This window comes from Bombina bombina, chromosome 6 (assembly GCF_027579735.1).
Source record: "Bombina bombina isolate aBomBom1 chromosome 6, aBomBom1.pri, whole genome shotgun sequence".
Taxonomy (NCBI): Eukaryota; Metazoa; Chordata; class Amphibia; order Anura; family Bombinatoridae; genus Bombina; species Bombina bombina.
The window spans coordinates 214,991,237-215,010,793 of record NC_069504.1 but is presented as its reverse complement, the minus strand read 5'-3'; the positions used below and the strand labels follow the sequence as shown (position 1 = coordinate 215,010,793).

Below are 19,557 nucleotides of genomic sequence, written 5' to 3'. Positions count from 1 at the left end.
ATCATACCGTTGTAATGTTTGGTCTCTTGTTCTTCATTTGATGTAAACACTGACTTGCTAAGGTGTACATTGTTTCTAGTGTATCTGGATCTACATCTCCCATTTTTTTGTCAACATATTCTTGCAAAGTCTTTTCCTCTTCCTCAATTTCATCTTTAATTTCAAGCTAAGGAAACAAGTTTGTTAACATTTTTGGATTATTACTAAAGTAAACTGTTAGATCTATGTAATTAATACATACACAAATAATTAATAATCTGTTTAAGGGACACAAAAATGAAATAGCATGTATAGCCCTAGCAAAACCATTTCATGAAACACAGTCATAATAATAATATTCGGTGTGTAGTATTAATTATAGTTATTAAAAAAAAACAGAATTTATGCTTACCTGATAAATTACTTTTTCCAACGGTGTGTCCGGTCCACGGCGTCATCCATTACTTGTGGGAATATTCTCTTCCCCAACAGGAAATGGCAAAGAGCACAGCAAAAGCTGCTTATATAGCCCCTCCTCAGGCTCCGCCCCCCAGTCATTCGACCGACGGTTAGGAGAAAAAAAAAAAAGGAGAAACTATAGGGTGCCGTGGTGACTGTAGTGTATAGAGAAAGAAATTTTTCAAACCTAATTAAAAAACCAGGGTGGGCCGTGGACCGGACACACCGTTGGAGAAAGTAATTTATCAGGTAAGCATAAATTCTGTTTTCTCCAACATTGGTGTGTCCAGTCCACGGCGTCATCCATTACTTTTGGGAACCAATACCAAAGCTTTAGGACACGGATGAAGGGAGGGAGCAAATCAGGTTACATAAACGGAAGGCACCACGGCTTGCAAAACCTTTCTCCCAAAAATAGCCTCCGAAGAAGCATAAGTATCAAATTTGTAGAATTTGGCAAAAGTGTGCAGAGAAGACCAAGTCGTTGCCTTACATATCTGATCAACAGAAGCCTCGTTCTTGAAGGCCCATGTGGAAGCCACAGCCCTAGTAGAGTGAGCTGTCATTCGTTCAGGAGGCTGCCGTCCGGCAGTCTCATAAGCCAATCGGATGATGCTTTTCAGCCAGAAAGAAAGAGAGGTAGCAGTAGCTTTTTGTCCTCTCCTCTTACCAGAATAAACAACAAACAAAGATGAAGTTTGTCTGAAATCCTTTGTTGCGTCTAAATAGAACTTTAAAGCACGGACCACATCTAAATTGTGTAACAAACGTTCCTTCTCTGAAACTGGATTTGGACACAGAGAAGGAACAACTATTTCCTGGTTAATATTCTTGTTGGAAACTACTTTTGAAAGAAAACCAGGTTTAGTACGCAAAACAACCTTATCTGAATGGAACACCAGATAGGGTGGATCACACTGCAAAGCAGATAATTCGGAAACTCTTCTAGCAGAAGAAATAGCAACCAAAAACAGAACTTTCCAAGATAGTAGCTTGATATCTATGGAATGTAAAGGTTCAAACGGAACCCCTCTAAGAACTGAAAGAACTAAATTTAGACTCCAAGGAGGAGTCATGGGTCTGTAAACAGGCTTGATTCTGACCAAAGCCTGTACAAAAGCTTGTACATCTGGCACAGCTGCCAGTCGTTTGTGTAACAAAACAGATAAAGCAGAAATCTGTCCTTTTAGGGAACTCGCTGACAACCCTTTATCCTCTTGGAGAAAGGAGAGAATCTTAGGAATTTTAATCTTACTCTAGGAGAATCCCTTGGATTCACACCAACAGATATATTTTTTCCATATTTTATGGTAAATCTTTCTAGTCACAGGTTTTCTGGCTTGGACCAGAGTATCTATCACTGAATTTGAAAACCCACGCTTGGATAAAATCAAGCGTTCAATTTCCAAGCAGTCAGCTGCAGAGAAACTAGATTTGGATGTTCGAATGGACCTTGTACTAGAAGATCCTGTCTCAAAGGTAGCTTCCATGGTGGAGCCGATGACATATTCACCAGGTCTGCATACCAAGTCCTGCGTGGCCACGCAGGAGCTATCAGAATCACCGAGGCCTTCTCCTGTTTGATCCTGGCTACGAGCCCGGGAAGGAGAGGAAACGGTGGAAACACATAAGCTAGGTTGAACGACCAAGGCGCCACTAATGCATCCACTAGAGTCGCCTTGGGATCCCTGGATCTGGACCCGTAGCAAGGAACCTTGAAGTTCTGACGAGACGCCATCAGATCCATGTCTGAAATGCCCCATAATTGAGTTAACTGGGCAAAGACCTCCGGGTGGAGTTCCCACTCCCCCGGATGGAAAGTCTGACGACTCAAATAATCCGCCTCCCAGTTGTCTACTCCTGGGATGTGAATTGCAGATAGATGGCAGGAGTGATCCTCCGCCCATTTGATGATCTTGGATACCTTTCTCATCGCCAAGGAACTCTTTGTTCCTCCCTGATGGTTGATGTAAGCTACAGTCGTCATGTTGTCTGACTGGAATCTTATGAATCCGGCCTTCGCTAGTTGAGGCCAAGCCCGGAGCGCATTAAATATCGCTCTCAGTTCCAGGATGTTTATCGGGAGAAGAGACTCTTCCCGAGACCATAGACCCTGAGCTTTCAGGGAATCCCAGACCACGCCCCAGCCTAATAGACTGGCGTCGGTCATGACAATGACCCACTCTGGTCTGCGGAAACTCATTCCCTGAGACAGGTGATCCTGAGTCAACCACCAACGGAGTGAGTCTCTGGTTACCTGGTCTACTTGAATCTGGGGAGACAAGTCTGCATAGTCCCCATTCCACTGATTGAGCATGCACAGTTGTAATGGTCTTAGATGAATTCGAGCAAAAGGAACTATGTCCATTGCTGCAACCATCAATCCTACTACTTCCATGCACTGAGCTATGGAAGGCTGCAGAATAGAGTGAAGAACTTAACAAGCGTTTAGAAGCTTTGACTTTCTGACTTCTGTCAGGAAGATCTTCATTTCTAAAGAATCTATTATTGTTCCCAAAAAGGGAACTCTTGTTGACGGAGACAGGGAACTCTTTTCTACGTTCACCTTCCACCCGTGAGATCTGAGAAAGGCTAGAACAATGTCTGTATGAGCCTTTGCCTTGGAAAGAGACGACGCTTGAATTAGAATGTCGTCTAGATAAGGTGCCACTGCAATGCCCCTCAGTCTTAGAACCGCCAGAAGGGACCCTAGCACCTTTGTGAAAATTCTGGGAGCAGTGGCTAAACCGAACGGAAGAGCCACGAACTGGTAATGTTTGTCCAGAAAGGCGAACCTTAGGAACTGATGATGATCTTTGTGGATAGGAATATGTAGGTACGCATCCTTTAAATCCACGGTAGTCATATATTGACCCTCCTGGATTGTAGGTAAAATTGTTCGAATGGTTTCCATTTTGAACGATGGAACTCTGAGAAATTTGTTTAGAATTTTTAAATCCAGAATTGGTCTGAAAGTTCCCTCTTTTTTGGGAACTACAAACAGGTTTGAGTAAAACCCCTGACCTTGTTCCACTGTTGGAACTGGGTGTATCACTCCCATCTTTAACAGGTCTTCTACACAATGTAAGAATGCCTGTCTCTTTATTTGGTCTGAAGATAAGCGAGACATGTGGAACCTTCCCCTTGGAGGAAGTTCCTTGAATTCTAGAGATAACCCTGAGAGACTATTTCTAGTGCCCAGGGATCCGGAACATCTCTTGCCCAAGCCTGAGCAAAGAGAGAGAGTCTGCCCCCTACTAGATCCGGTCCCGGATCGGGGACTACCCCTTCATGCTGTCTTGGTAGCAGCAGCAGGCTTCTTGGCCTGTTTACCCTTGTTCCAGCCTTGCATTGGTTTCCAAGCTGGTTTAGCCTGGGAAGCGTTACCCTCTTGTCTAGAGGCTGCAGAGTTAGAAGCCGGTCCGTTCCTGAAATTACGAAAGGAACGAAAATTTGACTTATTCTTAGCCTTGAAAGGCCTATCCTGTGGGAGGGCATGGCCCTTCCCCCCAGTGATGTCTGAAATAATTTCTTTCAATTCTGGCCCAAAAAGGGTCTTACCTTTGAAAGGGATATTAAGCAATTTTGTCTTGGAAGATACATCCGCCGATCAAGACTTTAGCCAGAGCACTCTGCGCGCCACAATTGCAAACCCTGAATTTTTCGCCGCTAATCTCGCTAATTGCAAAGCGGCATCTAAAATAAAGGAATTAGCTAACTTAAGTGCGTGAATTCTGTCCATGACTTCCTCATATGGAGTCTCCTTATTGAGCAACTTTTCTAGTTCATCGAACCAGAAACACGCCGCCGTAGTGACAGGAATAATGCACAAAATTGGTTGGAGGAGGTAACCTTGCTGAACAAAAATCTTTTTAAGCAAACCCTCCAATTTTTTATCCATAGGATCTTTGAAAGCACAATTGTCCTCAATGGGAATAGTCGTGCGTTTGGCTAGCGTAGAAACTGCCCCCTCAACCTTAGGGACTGTTTGCCATGTGTCCTTCCTTGGGTCGACCATGGGGAACAATTTCTTAAATATAGGAGGTGGGACAAAAGGTAAAACTGGTTTCTCCCACTCCTTATTCACTATGTCCGCCACCCTTTTAGGTATCGGAAAGGCATCAGGGTGCACTGGGACCTCTAGGAATTTGTCCATCTTGCACAATTTTTCTGGAATGACCAAAGAGTCACAATCATCCAGTGTAGTTAGCACCTCCTTAAGTAATGCGCGGAGATGCTCTAACTTAAATTTAAACGTCACAACATCAGGTTCTGCCTGTTGAGAAATTCTTCCTGAATCAGAAAGTTCTCCCTCCGACAAACCCTCCCTCACTGCCACTTCTGACTGGTGTGAGGGTATGACAGATAAATTATCGTCAGCGTCATCTTGCTCCACTGTATTTAAAACTGAGCAATCACGCTTTCTTTGAAATGCTGGCATTTTGGATAAAATATTAGCTATGGAATTATCCATTACTGCCGTTAATTGTTGCATAGTAACAAGCATTGGCACGCTAGATGTACTAGGGGTCGCCTGCGCGGGCATAACTGGTATTGACACAGAAGGAGAGGATGAAGAACTATCCCCACTACCTTCATTTGAGGAATCATCTTGGGCAACCTTATTAAATGTGACAGTACTGTCCTTATTTTGTCTGGACGCCATGGCACAATTATCACATACATTTGAAGGGGGGACCACCTTGGCCTCCATACATACAGAACATGTTCTATCTGAAGGTACAGACATGTTAGAAAGGCTTAAACAGTCTAATAATGCAAAAAAAAAACGTTTTTAACAAAACCGTTACTGTCTCTTTAAATGTTAAACAGAGCACACTTTATTTCTGAATGTGTGAAAAACTATGAAGGAAATATCCAATCTTTACCAAATTTTCACCACAGTGTCTTAATGCTTTAAAAGTATTGCACCCCAATTTTCAAGCTTTTAACCCCTTAAATGAGGAAACCGGAGCCGTTTAATCAATTAGCAATTTTAACCCCACTACAGTCCCAGCCACAGCGTTTGCTGCGACTTCACCTGTCCTTGGGGGTTATACGATACCAAATTAAGCCTTCCAGGAACGTTTTCAATGATCACCAGACCCTCTCACATGCAGCTGCATGCACTGCATCCAAAAGAAACTGCGCAATTATGGCACGAAAATGAGGCTCTGCCTACTATAGTGAAAGGCCCTTCCTGACTGGGAAGGTGTCTAAACGACTGCCTGGCGCTTAAAAACGTTCCCCAACACTAAAAGTTTAGAAATCACTTCAAACTTCATAAAAAACTTAAATAAAGCAATCGATTTAGCCCACAAGAGTGTCAACCAGTGTATAGCCCATAATAAGCCTTCATTCTGTTAAGAGTCTAAGAAAATGGCTTACCGATCCCCAAGAGGGAAAATGACAGTCTTCTAGCATTACACAGTCTTGTTAGAAAATGGACTAGTCATACCTTGAGCAGAAAAGTCTGCAAACTGTTCCCCCCAACTGAAGTTCTCTGGGCTCAACAGTCCTGCGTGGGAACAGCAATTGATTTTAGTTACTGCTGCTAAAATCATACTCCTCTTTTAAACAGAACTCTTCATCCCTTTCTGTTTTAGAGTAAATAGTACAAACCGGCACTATTTTAAAATAACAAACTCTTGATAGAAGAATAAAAAACTACAACTAAACACCACATACTCTTCACCATCTCTGTGGAGATGCTACTTGTTCAGAGTGGCAAAGAGAATGACTGGGGGGCAGAGCCTGAGGAGGGGCTATATGGGCAGTTTTTGCTGTGCTCTTTGCCATTTCCTGTTGGGGAAGAGAATATTCCCACAAGTAATGGATGACGCCGTGGACCGGACACACCAATGTTGGAGAAATAATATGTATTTGAAAACAAATACTGGTGATGTTGGTTGTTTTATATAAAATTGGAAGCTATCATTCTAAAAATGAGATAGCTAATATTTCTATTAATCAATGGAACCTAAAAAAATTGTGAAAATGATTGCAATAATCTGTACCCTTAAAGTGATTGTAAAGTTTAATAATTTTAAAGCCCAGTATTTAAAACAATCTTAAAAATAGGGGCACGTTAAATCATTAAACCTTACAATGACACTTTTATTTTTTTTTAAATACTTACCTTTTTGTTACGGTAAACATACCGCCGATCCTCCGCCCGCATCTCAGACTGTATTTTGCATATCAATGATGAATCTGGCTCCCTCCAAGCTGGACGCCAAAGGAGGCACGCAAAGATTGGAGGAAGCTGGATTCGTCATCAATCTGCTCAATACAGTCTGAAATGTGGGTGGAAGATTAGCTAGCGGTATGTTTACCGTAACAAAAAGTTAAGTATATCTTTCTTATTCCTTACGACCGCTGCTTCTAAACTTTTGTTTCTGGCGAGCCCTATGGCTGGCACGGAAACAGCTGCATTCACAGCTTCTTTATATCATCAAGTCTGTCTGGGATTACATGAAAAGACAGAAGCATATAAGGCGGCCTAAATCCACAGAACAACTTTGATTAGTTCTCCAAGATGTTTGGAACAACCTAACTGCAGAATTCCTTAAAAATGTGTGTGCTAGTGTACCTAAAAGAATTGATGCTCTTTTAAAGAAAAAGGGTGGTCACAGCAAATGATTTGATTTAGTTTTTTTCTTCTGTTGACTCACTTTGCATTTTGTTAATAAAAGAGACAGTCTACTTGAAAAATGATTTTGTTTAAAAGATAGATAATCCCTTTATTACCCATTCCCCAGTTTTGCATAAGCAACACTTATCTTAATACACTTTTTAACTTTGTGATTACCTTGTATCTAAGCTTCCACAGACTGTCCCCTTATCTCGGTGCTAATTACAAACTTGCATTTTAGCCAATCAGTGCATAACTCCACAGGAGTGAGCACAATGCTATCTATATGGTAGATAATTAGCATATGAGCCTACCTAGGTTTAGCCTTCAACAAAGAATACCAAGAGAACAAAGCAAATTTGATGATAAAAGTAAATTGAAAAATTGTTTAAAATTGCATATGTGAATCATGAAAGTTTTACTGTCCCTTTAATAAAAATAAACTTAACATTTCTAGTTTCCACTTTACAACATTTTTTCACACCTGCCTAAGGCCGCCCACAGCAGAACCCTATTTTATCAATGAGGTGATGTTAGCTATACAGAATAATGACAACTGGACCGCATGGCTATTGGCAAAGTGGTGGAAACGTCACTGCATTGAAAAAATAGTGGATAGGGGAAGTGGGAGGGATATTTAAGCCTTTGGCTGGGGTGTCTTTGCCTCCTCTTGGTGGCCAGGTGTTGCATTTCTAAACAGTAAGGAATTAAGTCATGGACTCTCCCTACCTTATGGAAAGAAAAAATGTGCTTGAAATGTGATATGATAACTTAATATAAATATATTCTAGGCCCATTTACAGAGTTGGTGGAAGAGCTGTTTATTCTAAGGCAGTTGTTTGTGACATGAGTTCACAATTTAAAGTGAATGTCAATTTTTATGCTAAAGTGCCCAGTTTTTAAAAATTTGATTAAAAACAGGGGCACTTTAATTCATCAAAATTTACATTTCACTCCTGTTGAGAAAAAAAAACAGAATTTATGCTTACCTGATAAATTTCTTTCTCTTGTGATGTATCGAGTCCACAAATTCATCCATACTTATGGGATATTCTCCTTCCCTACAGGAAGTGGCAGAGAGAGCACCCACAGCAGAGCTGTCCATATAGCTCCTCCCTTAGCTCCACCCCCCAGTCATTCGACCGAAGGCTAGGAAGAAAAAGGAGAAACTATAGGGTGCAGAGGTGACTGAAGTTTTTTAAATAAAAATATACTACCTGTCTTAAATAGACAGGGCGGGCCGTGGACTTGATACATCACAAGAGAAAGAAATTTATCAGGTAAGCATAAATTCTGTTTTCTCTTGTAAGATGTATCGAGTCCACGGATTCATCCATACTTGTGGGATACTAATACCAAAGCTTTAGGACACGGATGAAGGGAGGGACAAGACAGGTACCTTAAACGGAAGGCACCACTGCTTGTAGGACCTTTCTCACAAAATTAGCCTCCGAAGAAGCAAAAGTATCGAATTTGTAAAATTTGGAAAAAGTATGAAGCGAAGACCAAGTCGCCGCCTTACAAATCTGTTCAACAGAAGCCTCATTTTTAAAAGCCTTTCAGGAGGCTGCTGGCCAGCAGTCTCATAAGACAAACGGATGATGCTTTTCAGCCAAAAGGAAAGAGAGGTAGCCGTAGCCTTTTGACCTCTCTGTTTACCGGAATAAACAACAAACAATGAAGATGTTTGACGGAAATCTTTGGTTGCTTACAAGTAGAATTTTAAAGCACAAACCACATCAAGATTTGAAGAAGGATTAGGACACAGTGAAGGAACAATAATTTCCTGATTGATATTCCTATTAGAAACCACCTTAGGAAGGAATCCAGGTTTGGTACGTAAAACCACCTTATCTGCATGGAAAACAAGATAAGGTGAGTCACACTGTAAAGCAGACAACTCAGAAACGCTTCAAGCCGAAGAGATAGCTACTAAAAACAGAACTTTCCAAGATAGAAGCTTAATATCTATGGAATGCAGAGGTTCAAACAGAACCCCTTGAAGAACTTTAAGAACTAAGTTTAAGCTCCATGGTGGAGCAACAGATTTGAATACAGGCTTGATTTTGACTAAAGCCTGACTAAACGCTTGAATGTCTGGAACATCTGCCAGACGTTTGTGTAAAAGAATAGACAGAGCAGATATTTGTCCCTTTAAGGAACTAGCTGCTAATCCTTTCTCCAATCCTTCTTGGAGAAAGGACAAAATTCTAGGAATCCTAATCTTACTCCATGAGTAACCCTTGGATTCATATGATAGATTTTCCTGGTAACAGGCTTTCTAGCCTGAATGAGGGTATCAATGACCGACTCAGAGAAACCACGCTTTGATAGAATCAGGCGTTCAATCTCCAAGCAGTCAGACGCAGAGAAATTAGATTTGGATGCTTGAACGAACCTTGGATTAGAAGGTCCTGCCTCATTGGCAGAGTCCACGGTGGAACAGATGACATGTCCACCAGGTCTGCATACCAAGTCCTGCGTGGCCACGCAGGCGCTATCAGAATCACCAAAGCTCTCTCCTGCTTGATTCTGGCAACCAGACGTGGGAGGAGAGGAAACGGTGGAAATACATAAGCCAGATTGAAGGACCAGGGCACTGCTAGAGCATCTATCAGTACCGCCTGGGGATTCCGGGACCTGTAACAAGGAAGTTTGGCGTTCTGTCGGGATGCCATCAGATCCAATTCTGGTGTGCCCCATAGCTGAGTCAGCTGGGCAAATACCTCCTGATGGAGCTCCCACTCCCCCGGATGAAAAGTTTGACGACTTAGGAAATCCGCCTCCCAGTTCTCTACCCCTGGGATATGGATTGCTGAGAGATGGCAAGAGTGATCTTCTGCCCATCGGATTATTTTGGTTACCTCCATCATCGCTAGAGAACTCCGTGTTCCTCCTTGATGATTGATATAGGCTACAGTTGTGATGTTGTCCGACTGAAATCTGATGAATTTGGCCGCAGCTAGCTGAGGCCACGCCTGAAGCGCATTGAATATCGCTCTCAGTTCTAGAATGTTTATCGGGAGGAGAGATTCCTCCCAAGACCATAAGCCCTGTGCTTTCAGGGATTTTCAGACTGCACCCCAGCCTAGCAGGCTGGCATCTGTCGTTACTATGAGGCACTCTAGCCTACGGAAACACATTCCCTGAGACAGGTGGTCCTGAGACAACCACCAGAGAAGAGAATCTCTGGTCTCTTGGTCCAGATGCAGTTGAGGAGATAAATCTGCATAATCCCCATTCCACTGTTTGAGCATGCATAGTTGCAGTGGTCTGAGGTGTAGGCGGGCATAGGGAACTATGTCCATTGCCGCTACCATGAGTCTGATTACCTCCATACACTGAGCCACTGATGGCCGAGGAATGGAATGAAGAGCTCGGCAACTGATTAAAAGTTTTGATTTTCTGACCTCTGTCAGAAATATTTTCATTTCTACCGAGTCTATCAGAGTCCCTTGGAAGGAAACTCTTGTGAGAGGGACGAGAGAACTCTTTTATATGTTCACCTTCCACCCGTAAGATCTCAGAAAAGCCAACACGATGTCCGCGTGAGACTTGGCTAGCTGGAAAGTCGACGCCTGAATTAAGATGTCGTCTAGATAAAGCGCCACTGCTATAACCCGCGGTCTTAGAATCGCCAAAAGGGACCCTAGCACCTTTGTGAAAATTCTGTTGGAGCTGTGGCCAACCCGAAGGGAAGGGCCACAAACTGGTAATACCTGTCCAGAAGGCGAATCTGAGGAATTGATGATGATCTCTGTGAATAGGGATGTGTAGATACGCATCCTTTAAATCCACGGTAGTCATATATTGACCCTCCTGGATCAGAGGAAGAATAGTCCGAATAGTCTCCATCCTGAAAGATGGTACTCTGAGGAATTTGTTTAGAATTTTTAGATCCAAGATTGGTCTGAAAGTTCCCTCTTTTTTGGGAACCACAAACAGGTTGGAGTAAAAAGCTAGCCCTTGTTCCGCTCTTGGAACTGGGCGGATCACTCCCATGGTATGTAGGTCTTCTACACAGCGTAAGAATGCCTCTCTCTTTGACTGGTTTGCAGACAATTGAGAAATGTGAAATCTCCCCTTTGGGGGGGGGGAGTCTTTGAAGTCCAGAAGATATCCTTGGGACACAATTTCTAAAGCTCAGGAATCGTGAACATCTCTTGCCCAAGCCTGAGCAAAGAGAGAGAGTCTGCCCCCTACTAGATCCGGTCCCGGATCGGGGGCTACCCCTTCATGCTGTCTTTGAAGCAGCTGCAGGCTTCTTGGCCTGTTTACCTTTGTTCCAAGCCTGGTTAGGTCTCCAGACTGATTTGGATTGGACAGAATTCCCCTCTTGCTTTGCTGCAGGGGAAGCTGAAGCGGGACCACCCTTGAAGTTCCGAAAGGAACGAAAATTATTTTGTTTGGTCCTCATCTTATTTGTTTTATCCTGAGGGAGGGCATGGCCTTTCCCTCCAGTGATGTCTGAAATAATTTCTTTCAGTGCAGGCCCGAATAGGGTCTTTTCTTTGAAAGGGATGTTCAACAATTTAGATTTTGATGACACATCAGCAGACCAGGACTTAAGCCATAACGCCCTGCGTGCTAAAATGGCAAAACCTGAATTCTTTGCCGCTAATTTAGCCATTTGGAAAGCGGCATCTGTAATGAAAGAATTAGCCAACTTAAGGGCCTTTATTCTATCCATAATATCCTCTAATGGAGTCTCCACCTGAAGAGCCTCTTCTAGATCCTCAAACCAGAAAGCAGCTGCAGTAGTTACAGGAACAATGAATGCAATAGGTTGGAGAAGAAAACCTTGATGAACAAAAATTTTCTTTAGGAGACCCTCTAATTTTTTATCCATAGGAGCTATGAAAGCACAACTGTCTTCGATAGGTATAGTTGTACGCTTAGCAAGAGTAGAAATAGCTCCCTCCACCTTAGGAACAGTCTGCCACGAGTCCTGTATGGTGTCAGATATGGGAAACATTTTCTTAAAAACAGGAGGGGGAGCGAACGGAATACCTGGTCTATCCTACTCCTTAGTAACAATAGTCACAATCCTCTTAGGGACTGGAAAAACATCAGTGTAAACAGGAACCTCTAAGTATCTGTCCATTTAACACAATTTCTCTGGGACCACTATAGGGTCACAATCGTCTAGAGTAGCTAATACTTCCTTGAGCAATAAGCGGAGGTGTTCAAGCTTAAATTTAAAGAACGTCATATCAGAATCTGTCTGAGGGAGTGTCTTTCCTGAATCAGAAATCTCTCCCTCAGAGAACATATCCCTTACCCCTACTTCAGAACATTGTGAGGGTATATCGGATACGGCTATTAAAGCATCAGACGGCTCAGCATTTGTTCTTAACCCAGAGCTGTGACGCTTTCCTTGTAAACCAGGCAGTTTAGAGAAAACCTCTGTGAGGGTTTTATTCATAACTGTGGCCATGTCTTGTAAAGTAAATGAATTAGACGCACTAGAGGTACTTGGCGTCACTTGTGTAGGCGTTACTGGTTGTGACACTTGGGGAGAGCTAGATGCTAAACCCTCATTTCCTTCTAACTGAGAATCATCTATTGCAATATTTTTAAGTGCTAAAATATGCTCTTTATAATTTATAGACATATCAGTGCAAGTGGGACACATTCTAAGAGGGGGTTCTACAATGGCTTCTAAACACATAGAACAAGGATTTTCCTTGGTGTCAGACATGTTAAAAAGGCTAGTAATGTAACAAGCAAGCTTGGAAAACACTTTAATCAAAGTAAATAACACTTTAAACAAAAACGGTACTGTGCCTTTAAGAGAAAAAAAGCTGCACAAACTCTGCAAAACAGTGTAAAAAAGCAGTAAACACAACAAATTTTTTACAGTAGCATCATAAAGCCTTAGTAACTTTGCACCACTATGCAAATAAACAATTAACCCCTTAATGTAAAAACCGGATTGAAAAAAAATTCAAAACCGGTAAAATAACGTTCAGCACCTTGCCACAGCTCTGCTGTGGCGCCTACCTGCCCTTTAGGAACAATTTGTGGGGAAAAAAACCTCTTTACAGCCCTCAAATACAGCAGGAATCTCTGGAGAAGTAGCTGGATGCTTCTGAGGTAAATAAACTGTGCAACTGAAAATAGGCCCCTCCCACCTCACTCGAAGTTATGGGGCCTAAAAAACACCACAGAGTGTTTCTTAAACTAGCCATGTGGGTTAATAACCCTTAAACAAGCCACAAAGACCCCTTAAAGTCCCTCAAAAAATGTTTTATTTGTAATTAAACCAAAACGTTTTTTTCCTATTAGTGTCACCAGAAACTATGAGCCCTTTATGCAAGCTTGGATTCCTCTTTTACTGAATATAGCTTACCTTTCCCTCATGGGGATATTGCCAGCCTTTTCTAGAAATAACACAGTCTGTCTAGAAAAAAATAGACTGAACATACCTTAATGTAGTTTAGCCTGCAAACTGTTCCCCCAACTGAAGTTTTCCTGTAGTCTTCAGGCCTTGTGAGAACAGCAGTGGATCTTAGTTACAAAATGCTAAGATCATCATCCTCCTTTCAGAAATCTTCATCCCTTTTCTGCCAGAGAGTAAATAGTACACACTGGTACCATTTAAAATAACAAACTTTTGCTTGAGAAAATAAAAACTAACATTTTTGTCACCACACTCACTTTGCCCTTCCTAGCAGTTAAGCAGGCAAAGAGAATGACTGGGGGATGGAGCTAAGGGAGGAGCTATATGTACAGCTCTGCTGTGGGTGCTCTCTTTGCCACTTCCTGTAGGGAAGGAGAATATCCCATAAGTATGGATGAATCCGTGGACTCGATACATCTTAGAAGAGAAAAAAACCTTACCTTTTAATCTTGACAGCAGCTCCAGCTTCCTCCATCCATCGCAAAGCCTCTTCCTGGGTCTAAAATGAGGAATCCGGCTTTCTCCAATCACAGCGTTAAATCAGACACTGATTCCCCCGGGGGGAAGCCGTGATTGGAGGATGACCTATCCATCATTTCTGACGTCAAAAATGGCTTGCAACGACTGGAGGAAGCTGGGGCTGCTGTGAAGATTAAAAGGTAAGTTTTTTTCACAACGGGAGTGAAATGTAATTTTTTATGAATTAAAGTGCCCCTGTTTTTAATCAAATTTTTAAAAACCAGGCACTTAAGCATCAAAATTGACATTCACTTTAAGATTAGAGGAAAGGAGATTTAATCTCCAGCAACGTAAATGTTTTTTCACAGTAAAAGCAATCAAATTGTGGAACATCTTGTCTAAAGATATATTTAAAAACAGAATTCATGGATATGATTGCTTGTGTTAAATTGGTCAGTTTTCTAATTGTTTAATGTAAGTTCAATTGTCAGATTCTTTAGTGTGAATCAGGTAGTTTCTGTATAGACTGAACTCAATGGAGTTCTGTCTTCTTTCAACCTCATCTACTATGTTATACTTATCTACCAACTACCATGTATTACTGATAAATACCAAGTATGTTGGAGCCAACTCCAGCCATATCCCTATCTTTACTGACTGTTAATCACAGGACAGGACGAAATATAATCACATAAGACCTAAGAAAAACTATTTGTGACACACGGAAAACAACACAAATTTAAGTTACTCTTTGGTACACACTTTTGTACACAACCTGGTGAGCCACAGTTGCTGCAAAATATATTTTACTATCAGACGTCTATATGACATATTAGATTATGAAGCACAGCATGCATAGAACCCATGGTAATGTAAAAATAAACCAGGTGTGGGAGAACTTCAGGACTAGGCAAAACATTTTGAGATAACTTCTTACTCAGCATTAGACTTCGGGCTCAACCTGCTTTCAACAACAAAGCTTAAGACACAGCTTTCCAAAGAAACCATTGATATGTAAATCTTACCCTGCGTTCTTCGTATACTTATCATGCTGTGTGTTCCACATTCTTTGGCCCGCACTTATTAATCTTTGTGCAGACAATGTTCTCATACAGAGAACCTGTCCACACACATTCAAGGCCTCCAGAGCAGCATTGGCTGCTGGAATTTAAGATTGCAAGAGGAATCACTCGCACAACCCAGCTCCCTTCTCTTGCAAAACCAATTTTGCGATAGCAGGGCTTGTCACTTATCCCAGATGAACGAGTCTGGGTTGTCTGATGTTCGCAACCTCTGAGGAAGCGAACACTTTAACAAGAACCAGTGGAACAGCTGCTGCTTTTTAACTTTCAGTTGCAGGCTCACATCAACCGAAACAAACCTAAAGCTGCTTAAGCAGGTTCATAAATCACATAGAAATAGGTCTTGTCCACTATATGGGCTATATGAGCTCACGGACAGATAGAATTCTGGCCAGGTCACTCTTTTTTTAATACAGAAATATTATGGTCTTTTTATACAATATGCCTCCAAATCACAGTGGTAAATGGGCATTCTTGTAAAGGCCTGGTGTAGTAGGAAAATGTAACAAGTGTAAAGGATTCTAAGCAATAACAATTAGCTGTTGTTAAAAACATCTTACAAGTAGTGCTGGATCTCGGTCCTCATCAACTGGTGGAAGCCCAGAAATAATCTCAAGGAATACCTGAAAAATACAACTATGTTTATTTAGATGCAAACATATATAACTTTTTCAGTTGTAAATAATACATTTTGGACACCTCATCTTGAATGTTGTTCCTCCTAACACACAAAGTAAAAAAGAGGTAGGGACAAAGCGCTACAATAGCAAAGATACCAGAAGGATGATATTTGAAAATGTATATGAAAAACAATTTATTTGTTTAGCTCTAACAAATCACTCATAAAAAATGACTTCTAGTATAGAAGTATATATTCAATAGAAAAATACATAAATTGTCCTAAATATTAAAGCATATATATGAATTAATCGATATTTGAACAAACAGAGACGTCTCCCTTTAAAATATAAAACAAAACATCACATATGTATATGCAGTTAAAAAGTTGCGCAATAATATCCAATTTTGTATAACGTCTCAGTATGTCACATGAGATAAAAAAAACAGTTTTGTTCGTATATTGATACAGAATGTAGAATGTACCACACACTTATCCGTTTGTATGCTTTTTCAAAGAAAATTTTCAATAATAGGGCTTTGTGTATATATGGCAGTTCAATTTGCTCCTAATAATAGCAAAGACACAAGTGTAGGAAAGGGGGGTATAGCTGTTTTTAAATCTCATGTGACATACTGAGACTTTATACCAAATTGGATATTATTGCGCAACTTTTTAACTGCATATGATGTTTTGTTTTATATTTTAAAGGGAGACGTCCCTGTTTGTTTGTTCAAATATCAATTAATTCATATATATATATATATACAGTATATGTTTTAATATTTAGGACAACTTATGTCTTTTACTATTGAAAATATACTAGAAGTCATTTTTTTATGAGTGATTTGTTAGAGCTAAACAAATAAATTGTTTTTCATATACATTTTCAAATATTATCCTCCTGGTATCTTTGCAATTGTAGCGCTTTGTCCCTACCGCTTTTTTACTTTATTTAACAATATCTATCTATCTGGGGAGAGATAGATTGGAACAGAGCCTTAAGATACTTAACTGAATCGCTATTGCTATATTTTCTTTATATTTGTTTACCTCCTAACACACAATACACTCTGCACAATGATATTCTCTCAGCTCATTCTGTTAACCCTTCTTCCCTAAATTAATCAATTGTATAATTTTTACTCAAGTACACATTATACAAATGTCCTGTAGCGCAGCTCCTGGGCAGGACATTAGCTACAGGATTAACCCCTTTGTGAGGGTTACACATAATTACCAAGGGACAGTAAGGCAACATTACATATCAAATAAGAGCATGTGATTTTTGCATTACAATGTACCTTCAAATTCGTAGATTTGGTATAAATTAATTTATGATTTTAATTAATATAACCTGTGTGATACAAAAGTGGAAGGGCAGAACAATGAGTGGAAAATTAGTGTAGTACCTCACACACCAGTGCTGAGGCTATTTTAGTGGAAGTGGGGCACAAGTGGAAGGTTAGTGTAGTGCCTCACACACCAAAGTTAAAGATTTTTTTTATATAAAATATAGTATTAATATGTGATTTCTATTTCTAACAGCTATGTAGCAATATAGCAGGGGAAGCCAACAGGATGCTTGGTTGCATAAGCAAAATATAGTTAAAACAGTCACTTTAAGTTATTAATCAGGTTCACCTGGAACATTGAGTACTTTTGAGGGATCCTATTCCAAACTGAAATGCTATACAAAAATGTAAACAAAACTAGAAATTAATCAAAATATACAGCAATTACTATAACTTGGCTCATATCCCTGGATAATAATCACCTATGAGAACCCTCCTCCCATGGAGGGTGGACAGAACCGACTACTCCCCACACTTATCACTATATATTGAGCCGTATTAACCAAGACCCCTCCTAATCTTAGGTATGCCCAGAAGTGAACGGACAGGAAAGAGCAAGGGAGGGAAAACTGGTAAGATATGAGACAAGATATAGAAATTACTATATTTTGAGGTTCATTTCTTGTTATATTGACTCTCTCTCATCTATGAGACCAATTAAACACAATGGAAAGATGGTTTATTATTGTTGGGGAAGGAAGAAAAGACAAGCAATATAGTACAACATTTATTTATCTATAAAAATATTAAGGATAACACATGTAGCCAAAACTCTGCTGAGGTGGACTGCCTCATATCTAACTTGTAATGAGAAATTAAGGTATATGGAGATTTCAAAATTACAACTTGACAAAGTGGTGTATCCAGGGGTGCAAGGGGGCGTATACAGTATCAAAAATAAATTATAGAAAAACAGAATTTATGCTTACCTGATAAATTTCTTTCTCTTGCGATGTATCGAGTCCACGGAATCATCCATACTTGTGGGATATTCTCCTTCCTAACAGGAAGTGGCAAAGAGAGCACCCACAGCAGAGCTGTCTATATAGCTCCTCCCTTAGCTCCACCCCTCCAGTCATTCGACCGAAGGCTAGGAAGAAAAAGGAGAAACTATAGGGTGCAGAGGTGACTGAAGTTTTTTAAATAAAAATATACTACCTGTCTTAAACAGACGGGGACTCGATACATCGCTAGAGAAAGAAATTTATCAGGTAAGCATAAATTCTGTTTTCTCTTGCTAGATGTATCGAGTCCACAGATTCATCCATACTTGTGGGATACCAATACCAAAGCTTTAGGACACGGATGAAGGGAGGGACAAGACAGGTACCTTAAACGGAAGGCACCACTGCTTGTAGAATACAGAAAACAATATTCAAATCAGAGTGAGCTAGAATACAGAAAACAATATTTAAATCAGAGTGAGCTAGAATACAGAAAACAATATTTAAATCAGAGAGAATAGCCTCCGAAGAAGCAAAAGTATCAAATTTGTAAAATGTGGAAAAAGTATGAAGCGAAGACCAAGTCGCCGCCTTACAGATCTGTTCAACAGAAGCCTCATTTTTAAAAGCCCATGTGGAAGCCACTACTCTAGTAGAATGAGCAGTAATCCTTTCAGAAGGCTGAATAAGCCAAACGGATGATGCTTTTCAGCCAAAAAGAAATAGAGGTAGTCGTAGCCTTTTGACCTCTCCGCTTACCAGAATAGACAACAAACAACGAAGATGTTTGACGAAAATCTTTAGTTGCTTGTAAGTAAAACTTTAAAGCACGAGCCACATTAAAATTGTGCAACAGACGTTCCTTCTTGGAAGAAGGATTAGGACACAGAGAAGGAACAACAATTTCCTGATTGATATTCCTGTTAGTAACAACCTTAGGTAGGAACCCAGGCTTAGTACGTAAAACCACCTTATCCGCATGGAACACAAGATAAGGTGAGTCACATTGTAATGCAGATAGTTCAGACACTCTTCGAGCTGAAGAGATAGCAACAAGAAACAGAACTTTCCAAGATAGAAGCTTAATATCTATGGAATGCATGGGTTCAAACGGAACCCCTTGAAGAACTTTAATAACTAAATTCAAACTCCATGGCGGAGCAACAGGTTTAAACACAGGCTTGATTCTAACTAAAGCCTGACTAAACGCCTGAACGTCTGGAACATCAGCCAGACGTTTGTGTAAAAGAATAGACAAAGCAGATATCTGTCCCTTTAAGGAACTATCTGATAATCCCTTCTCCAATCCGTCTTGGAGAAAAGACAATATCCTAGGAATCCTAATCTTACTCCATGAGTAACCCTTGGATTCACAACAATAAAGATATTTTCGCCATATCTTATGATAAATTTTCCTGGTGACAGGCTTTCTAGCCTGAATCAGGGTATCAATGACCGACTCAGAGAAACCACACTTTGATAAAATCAGGCGCTCAATCTCCAAGCAGTCAGACGCAGAGAAATTAGATTTGGATGCTTGAATGGACCTTGGATTAGAAGGTCCTGCCTCAGCGGCAGAGTCTACAGTGGAACAGATGACATGTCCACCAGGTCTGCATACCA

General features: G+C 40.7%; 1 protein-coding gene across 1 annotated transcript in view; it reads right to left on the bottom strand.

The window, feature by feature from the left end:
* The window catches only part of IRAK4 (interleukin 1 receptor associated kinase 4), an 80,597-nt gene that overhangs the window by 9,855 nt on the left and 51,185 nt on the right, over positions 1 to 19,557 (bottom strand). The window contains exons 10-11 of the mRNA XM_053716735.1: positions 15,577 to 15,639; positions 8 to 166 (exon numbers count right to left, since the gene is read on the bottom strand). Coding sequence (XP_053572710.1) covers positions 8 to 166; positions 15,577 to 15,639 — 222 coding nt within the window. The remainder of the gene's footprint in view (positions 1 to 7; positions 167 to 15,576; positions 15,640 to 19,557) is intronic.